The 9,011-nt window shown below is 34.4% G+C and overlaps 1 protein-coding gene across 1 annotated transcript; it reads left to right on the forward strand.

The window, feature by feature from the left end:
- The first annotated feature begins 299 nt into the window (after positions 1-299).
- Positions 300-8,885, forward strand: LOC123715335 (zinc finger protein with KRAB and SCAN domains 5-like). The gene is made up of 10 exons (XM_045670303.1): positions 300-379; positions 593-878; positions 1,218-1,382; positions 2,706-2,849; positions 4,458-4,633; positions 4,907-5,108; positions 5,446-5,542; positions 5,893-6,086; positions 7,497-7,600; positions 8,036-8,885. Exons 2-10 carry the CDS (start codon positions 593-595, stop codon positions 8,066-8,068), a joined length of 1,401 nt encoding a protein of 466 aa, XP_045526259.1. The 5' UTR covers positions 300-379; the 3' UTR covers positions 8,069-8,885.
- Positions 8,886-9,011: the final 126 nt, after the last annotated feature.

Below are 9,011 nucleotides of genomic sequence, written 5' to 3' on the forward strand. Positions count from 1 at the left end.
AATCAGTTTATAAATACCATCTTTAAAAATAGCTTTGTTACTTATTTCTTTATGGCGATATAGATAAAGCAAAGTATACGAGTGTGCGAGGAAGTGATGGCTGGAATCTAAGACACGGTGTCGCAACCTCGTGCATAAAAGTTAGGGGTGGACTTTCCCATCCCCTTAACCATTCATTGAGCTGTATCTAAAGTTAAATTAGACCCCACACACGTTGTCGTTGGGTGGTAGCCCCTCGCCTAGTGGCTTAACCGTCCTACACGCATGCCTACTCACTTGCGCATCATGTCCGCGCACCCCGCCATTCCGATTCCTCTATATTTCACCTACGTTCAACTATTAAAACTATGTGAAAATCCCCAACGGAGTCTTAAACAAGGTAAGCGTTCCATTATTGTAAAAAAATTACCCTCAAATCGGCACCGCTCGCTTGGGGCGTTGTGGGGCTGAAGGATGGTGTGGGAGCGCGTAAAAATAAAGCGTTTGGAAATGCGATTGGGGTGAGGCAGAATGGCGGGGGTTGATCGCCCTATGGGGCAACACCCTTCATAAGTTACCTTGCACGCTGCGTTTACGATGGCCGTGTTTTCAGATGAATTTCGCTCCGTTCACGGGGCACATTCCGTCGGGTACGGGATTGCCGACCATACAACAGTTTGCGGCAAAGTTCGGCTACGAGGGTGGGGGAAGTGTGGTTAACTGTGGCAGCGTGGTCCAGGAGAGAAGTTATCAGGCTCCCGGCGTTCAGTTCACTGTATCCCCTGGTGGGGCCGTAGCTGTGGACGGCATGAAGTTCCGGCAAGGAGAAAGTGTGGTCGTCATGAGCAACCCACAACCGGGAGCCGTAACACTTGCTGGAATCGGAACTATGCCGACTGGTACATTATTATTTACATTTGAAATTGTTGTGTCTATATGACAGAAAGAGATATTAATTTTTGTCATATATCATCTTAAAGCTATACAAGTTAGTGATTTTGACCGCACTTTACAGTAATTATTGGCATTTATGCCGTTAAATATTTTATTGTCTGTAATATCAAATGTCCAATTATAATAACTTTAACTTATCCAAAGGCCAAACAATCATTTAATCGTTAGAAAAGCTTTAATCTGCTTCCGTCTACGATGCATAGCATATTAGTCTGAATCTCTATAAGGTAATCTTAAATTGGATTTACCAAATCAAATATTGTTCAGCTCGTGTTTGATAACAGGTGTAAAGTACCAAACGATAACTTCGTCATCAACAGTTAACGTCGGAAATATTGCTTACACCGGGCAGTATATTACTGAAGAAAACCTTAAAGAGAGAGACAAACGGGAATATCGTGAGGAGTTGCAGCAAGATATCATGGCTACTATGATGCAACAGCAGCAAGGTTAGATTTTACGATCATATTTAAGCATACAAATGTTGAACTCTGTTACCGGAACAGAAATTGGCTTGAGTAATTAGACGTTCACAAGAAACGTAAGTAAAAGGCCTTTCCTACTAAAATGTATGTGCAAAATTCTCTGTGACGCAAAACTTGTCAAAGCTTAGCTTAAGGAAAGGGTTTTTTACCCAAGATATCTGAGACCTGAGTTATGTGGATGAATTTTCTTAGATGTTCTAGTCTAAAAATTGTGAATCGATACTCCGACAGTGTGACAGTGGCAGTTTATACCTAGGTAACACTGAAAATGTTTAGAAAATGAAAAACGGCTTAATGTAGAAAATTACTAATACTTTTATTGGTTTTCGAAGTAATCTCCGTTCCTCTCTACACATCGTCGCATTCGATGGAACCACTGAGAAAAGCAGTGGGCCCAATCTTCCTTAGGGGTATCTTCTATGGCATTTTCGTACGCTTTCACTGCATCTTCAGGGCTCGTAAAGCGAATACCTCGAATTTTACCTTTAGTTCTTAGGAATAAATGAAAATCGCAGGACGCCAGGTCAGGACTGTATGGCGGATGACTCATTATCTCGACACCTGCTATAGTCAAATATTCAACAGTCCGTTTTGCGGAGTGCGCTGAAGCATTGTCGTGGTGAAGGAGGATCCTGCTTCGAGGGCGCCGTTGTCGATTTTTTCCAAGACAACAGGCAAACAGTGATTGACATACCAGCCTGCAGTAAGTGTCCTTCCATCTTCTAGCACAACTATCGCGAAATGAACTTTCCGACCGAAGAATGAGGCATCATCAATCATCTTATTTCCTTGAATTCTTCCTTTCTTTACCTTAGTTGGCCGATCCTCGAAACTCCCGCTGAGCTGATTGTCTTTTGGTTTCGGGTTCGTAGCAATATGTCCAGCTTTGTTGTTGAGTAAGCCAACAACGAAAGTCATAATAAATCATTGACCGAATATTTTCTCACGTTAGGTTAATTTTCACGTGTAAGAAGAGTTTAAGATTTGCCGCCAATTCACAAAAACAATTGAGAAAAGAATGCAACTACATAAGGTTACCAAAGAGTTCTAAAATTGAAATTGATAAAAAAGTTTTCATTAGCCAGTCATTATCACTGGCCAGTTCTAAACATTTTCAGTGTCACCCACGTACTATGCTTATTTGTTTATCGACTTACATTTGATTAACCATTAAAACGACCTATTTTTTTTTTAATAATCGGATTAAATATTACAAATACACATATTTGGAAGTATGATTTATTGTAATAAAATTATATTTTAACATGAATAAACTAAACTTTATAGTAACCCAAGCACCGCTCCAGCAAGGAACTCAGCAGCTCCTCGTTGTTCTGCACGAGCCCAAAGAGGCAGCCGCCCTCGCCCGCGCACTTAAGCAGGATGTTCGCCAAGATCGGACTGTTACTGCTGCACCAGCTGAGTTTATCAGTAAGTTTTCAAGTTTTCCTTAACAAAACCCGAAGATGGATGCGACATGATTTAATAATAAAAAATGGCTGTGTATTATATGCAATTATTATACCAACAGTGGTGATCTCGAGCAATATACTAAATAATTTATTTAGGCACTCTTTGCATTTCCTTTTTCCTTACTAGGGTTGCCTGGAGGCTAGAATAGATCGCTTGTTAGCGATAAGGCTCCTTTTGCCTCATTAGTTATTCATTTTATCTGATTGTATATGTACTATAAATTGTATTTATTTATTAACACTTCGTTACATACAGAAATATACTATAGTTGACATAGTTAAATAAAAAGGAGGGCAACTGGCGGGCTTACAGCTTTCAAGCGATCTCTTCAAGGCAAGCGCAAGAAGTGAAAAAATATATAAGACATATAGACAAAACGATAAAAACGTATGTTAATAGTGAACAATATTAAAAGAACGGACACATGGAAAAGAAAAAGTGCACATTAATCACGATAATTTTAGATTAGTTTTACATAAGTTAGTACGAAAGTTAGGGATACAATGTGGACAGGTAATGTTTGTACAGTTTAGATTTAAAGGAAGGTAGAGAAGGAGCTACGCGAATGCAACAAAATGTTAATAAATCAATCTAAATATATATATGAATTGCATTTCGTTTATCACGCTAAAACTCGAAAGTGGTTGGATCGATTTGACAAATTATGATCTATGCAGTATTTGTGGCTTCAAAAGGGCCCATAAATAATAAGTAAAGAAAATGTGTGGGTATACTAGTAAACTTCTTTATGACCGTATTTTTCAAAAAATGATCTATAACTTTACAGAAATTGGTTAAATAAAATAAAATTAGATAAAGTTTAACAAAAGGCTTTTATTATCATAGACATAAATACAAATAATACAATTAACTCATTTTACCTTATTACTACTAAGATTATTACAGAATTTCATTAATTGGAATTGATTTATTACTATCATTGTTATCGTTGTTATATATTTTTGTTATTAATGGCTTCGAATCAACCCTGGTAGGGAAGAAAAAGATGGCACGTAACGGAAAAATGTGACTCGTAACCCAAAAATGTGACGGTAATTTTTTTTCCAACGCTGATAAAGAAGTTTCACTTCAATAATACTAAAAACGTCAATTGAACTTTCCAACAAAAACTGTTCCTTTGCCGGCAAATATTTTACTTTTTATTTTGTCTTTTTGGAAATAAGAAATTGCCACGTTGTCTTATTTTATAGCTGTTGTATGAGGTCCGATATCTGTAGTATGTTTTAAAAATGTTGCATTATCGGAATATATGTAGATGATACGAAGTTCACCTTTTTATCAAGTAAATGAATCAAAATTTATAACACTTCAAATAGATTTGCAAGAAAGAATTAAGCGGCGTCACTATATTGTATCATAACAGTGAACTATGCATCTGTCTGTTTTTCTGATATTCGTTAGATATTTTTATTTCCGGACAAGAATTGTATTCTTTTTTCAGGAAACAAAATGTTTAAATTATAGCTGTAATAATTAAAATCTGTAGATTACAGGCCATAACATAATCATATAATGAAATCAATATATAGCGACCACTATTTTTAGGTATCAGCGATATGTCTGACGGAACCTGGCAAACAATAGGAAGTGGAGTGGCAGACTACTTGGCAGCATTACCTCTGCCATTGCATCATCTACTAAAGTACTCGACACCTGATAAGAGAGACGAAACAAACATCGCAGCTACCGCCACTGGTCCTACTATCGCCACTTTGACACAGGTCAGGTCTTTACAAAGCCTTCATGTCTATAGTGAAACTTGGAACTACTTTTACTACTTGACCATTTTACACGTGACTTATTGAGTTTTATTAAGTAACTTAAAAACTTTGAAAAAATTGCAAAAAGCATGTATAGTAATTTCGTTTGTCAACAAACTAAAATAATTGAGGTTTGTCTCATATTAAGACAGCGGATAATTCGCAAAGGAGTAATCATGTATGCATCTATGCATTCATTGTAATAATATTCGTGGTATGGATTATATATTTCAGATCACTCCAAATAATGAGCATAGCGTGGTGGTACAGAATACAAATATAGTTAACGCTGTGACCACGCACACGCAAGGAACGAATACGGGAGATTCTAACTCACTGTACTACAGTAACGGAAGAAAGAAGAAAAAAAAGAAAGATATTCAAGTGAAAAAGCCGAGGCCGAAGCCTGGGGAGATACGGATAACAACCGCTCTAGGTAAACTAAATTAATTTTTCGAGCCAATAAATTTTTGACCTAAAAGTAATAAATTAATTCTAACATAAATCGATTTCCTGCAAACTTTTTATTTTCATTTGTTATATATCTTTGCAAGGGCGATTTGTTTCACAATTCTAATGAAAGCTTATTTCCTTCAATTAATAAACATTGCGTTAAACATTTAAACATAAACAAATCGAAACGAATGTAAGAGAGGCTCACAATAGCCACTTAATGTTTGATGAATCTATTTTTATTTGACCGAAGTTTCTTCGTACTTATTACTATTTATTTTCACCAACTTATTGGTAATAATAATAATAATTGTTTCTAGATGGCAGCACGCTGTATTGCTGCCCGGAGTGTCACATGGCGTACCCTGAACGAGATCTCGTTGATCAACACCTTGTGGGACATACTATGGAGAGAAAGTAATTTATATTTTGTTGTTTTCAAGCAAGTATACTTCACATTATATAAAATAACGTCGTTTGTCAATTATTTAGCATCATAAAGTGTTTTCATTTAATGAATTTAAAATATATTTATTGCTACACAATACGACAAAAAATAATGATAAAATTAAAACATAAATGTTTTAATGTGGCAAAGTCTTACAAAAGTTGCATCTCAAAGTCAGTACTGTATATTTAGTAGCAAAAGTTTTTACCTTCAGATTAATAATCGAGATTTGGCGCCAACAATTTAGTGTTAAATCCAATACGAATCTATTGTGTTGCCATATTAAAAGCCTGATAGTAAACCCAGATTTTGTCTTAAGGTTTATCTGTGACATTTGCAACGCGGCTCTAAAACGCAAGGATCATTTAACGCGCCACAAGCAATCTCACAACGCGGAGAGGCCTCACGTTTGCTCGGTTTGTCTGAAGGCCTTTAAACGGAAAGAACAGCTGACTCTACACTTCATCATACATTCGGGCGAAAAACGACACGTCTGCAACGAGTGTGGAAAAGGTATTATCTATTATGGTATTCTATATGAGATGTCAAAAGTACTTTTGTTTTTTTCATGCCAAAAGTAGTCTGTAGAGTGAAACTTTATTCCTTTTTTTCCACTTGAAACTTAGTGCTTGGATTGTATACTCTTTGCTACTGATAGGGGCTAAACTTGTTTCTTTATCATTAAATTGCTTCAACATGTCATAAGGGGAATTTTGTAATAGGTGATAAAATTATGTAAAGCAAAAAGTTGACAGAAAATCGCGAATAACGGTAGCCGAGAGTTATTCCTAGTACTTTTCGTCAATTCTACGCTCTCGATTTCAGAACTATTATATTTATAGTATATTAGTAAATATACATAAGTATAAATTGAGTTACTATATGCATTTCAAAGTTTTGAAGTGTCAACACATTACGTATACATACGTACGTTACGTAGCAAGGCAATTTGACATATCAACATTAATCGTCATTAAAATCTGCCTAATGAATCCTAAGGTTGACACAATCTAGCAAATTTTGATTACAGCTTAAGCCTAATTAGAAGTAACATCTTAGTTACCCATCTCTTAGGTAATTTTCTGGAATGTCAATCAAATTAAGTCAACTTTCACAAGTTGTCAAAACGATTTTTATGAAGTTTGACTTCTGATGCTCAAAACAAGATTGTAATTGCGATATTTGCACTTAGCGTTGAGGTCTAGAGTTGACGACTCAGCAACAAAGCGACTTTCTTTTTTGAAACTTATATAATATAATCGGAATAAATAATCTTATATTATTTTGCAAATATAATAATAATTGTTGCAAATACATATAAAGCGTTTATCCGAATAGGTTACATTAAATCCTTTTTGTAGTTTTTTCTTGAGATAAATTTATATTTTTACTATCTGCCCCGCGAACTTCGTTTCTCCTTAATGTCATTTTAATTAGTCTACCTTTTTAGTATATACTAACATGGAACATTTTGCTATGTTATGTTCGGTTTTCCGGAAGAATTTTTTTTTCGTTTTTTCTGTGAATATTTCTCTATTAACTTATTACCTTCAGATTAATAATCGAAGGACTTAAACCTCAGAGTTCAAGTCATAATTTTTCAATTAACAAATAAAATATAGGGGTTGATAGTTGAGGGGTGAATATTTTGGATTGTATGCATTGTTTTTGATGTATCATAAAAAAATAAAAACAAATAATTTGCGGTGGACACACCTTATCAGTAAGGGATTTGAAATATAGATAATAGCCGATTCTTAATATGAATAAAAAATTCGTAAGAATCGGTGGAGCCGTTCTGGAGGAGTATGGGAACGAACATTATGACACAAGAATTTATATATATATATATATATATATATATATATATATATAGATTACGATGTTACTAGTGTCACAAGTCATTTAAAATATATTTTACAGGTTTCTACCGTAAGGACCACTTACGAAAACACACGCGTTCACACATCGCTCGCCGTGTTAAGGCGGAGTTATCACAAGAAACAACCACGCCACCTCTCTCACAGGTTAATAAAAATCTCTAGTATATAGAGCCTAACTATTTATATAAAATTATTTCAATCTAATTGTATGTTTTCGTCTCTTTCTATCAAAATATGCTTACGCCGTGGTGAAAAGAGACAAAAGTTTATTTTGGTGAATAGGTTCAGTGTCTGATACATATCGTCGATTAAGGTATAAAACATCGGTTTCCTTAGCATTTTTTTCTACGAGAACCGCTGTTTTCAGTTTTTTGTAAGGTCATTAGCCCTGGAATCTTCTGGAAGAAAGATTAATCGCTCAAGAGCTAACTAAATACTATTTTTAAATTAAACATAGCTTCATTTTTCACTTAACTTACTTTTATACTTGTCAAACAATGTTCCTTAATATATTTGTATGCTGTAATGTTTTGTCAATTTGCTTAGATATATGTACCAAATGTATTTATTTTTTCATAGGTTGCGCCGGCGCCTCCTTTAGAGCCGTCTTGACAAGGTGCTATAGACGACTTCTGAAAATCATAATTATTATAATACAGTGCTATTGTATAGCAGAGGTCTGAAGCGCCTATTAATAAATATTAAGTATTTGAATAGGCGTGCGACCTATAGTTCTAATTCTGATGTACACGGACTAATCTAAACCAGAGTCGTAAAAATTACAGGAAAATTTATGTCGTAACTTTTATTGAATGATGATTGAATTGATCATAAGATGATGTCAAAAACGAATAATTATTTGAGATGAACGGCATTGGTTGACGTTACAGGATAACCTTACTGGTCGGAATAAACCAAACCATTTCGTTTATATATACACAGTAAATAAATAAAGAAAGTTCTAGACTAATTTAAGAAACTGTACATCCGATTTAGACCATATAGACATAATTCTATAGTACGTGTAAGTTACGCTTAAATGTAGAAAAACAGACCAAATTCAAAATTGTCTTAACTTTTAAAGTTTATAAATTTTATTATATTGTTATTTTTGTTGATGTTTAGGACAATTCATTAAATATTTGGCGAACAAAATTGTTTATAATCATTAAAAATATACAGTGGTCAGGTCATCACAATTTAGTACAAAATTTTAGATATATGCGCCATTTACCAAGCTGTTGAACAAATTTGAACGCCTTAACCATTTTCTAGCAACGGCTTTGATATAATATAATACTTTTCATGCCAAAAAATGATGGTTATAGAACTCATCCATAAATTTACTATAAACCTCAAATAGCTAATGAATTTCCTAGTCTCGCGTCACTAGGAAAATAAATAATTCTTTAACTAATTGAGGTTCGTAAATTCGTTATTAGAATGTAGTATATTTATATTAATATCTAATAATTTTAAATTACCAATTTGGTGTAGAAAATTAGCTGCAATATATACTTATAACATATCTTGTGTTATTACGAATTAAATAAAT

The sequence above is a fragment of the Pieris brassicae genome, chromosome 10, assembly GCF_905147105.1.
Source record: "Pieris brassicae chromosome 10, ilPieBrab1.1, whole genome shotgun sequence".
Classification (NCBI taxonomy): domain Eukaryota; kingdom Metazoa; phylum Arthropoda; class Insecta; order Lepidoptera; family Pieridae; genus Pieris; species Pieris brassicae.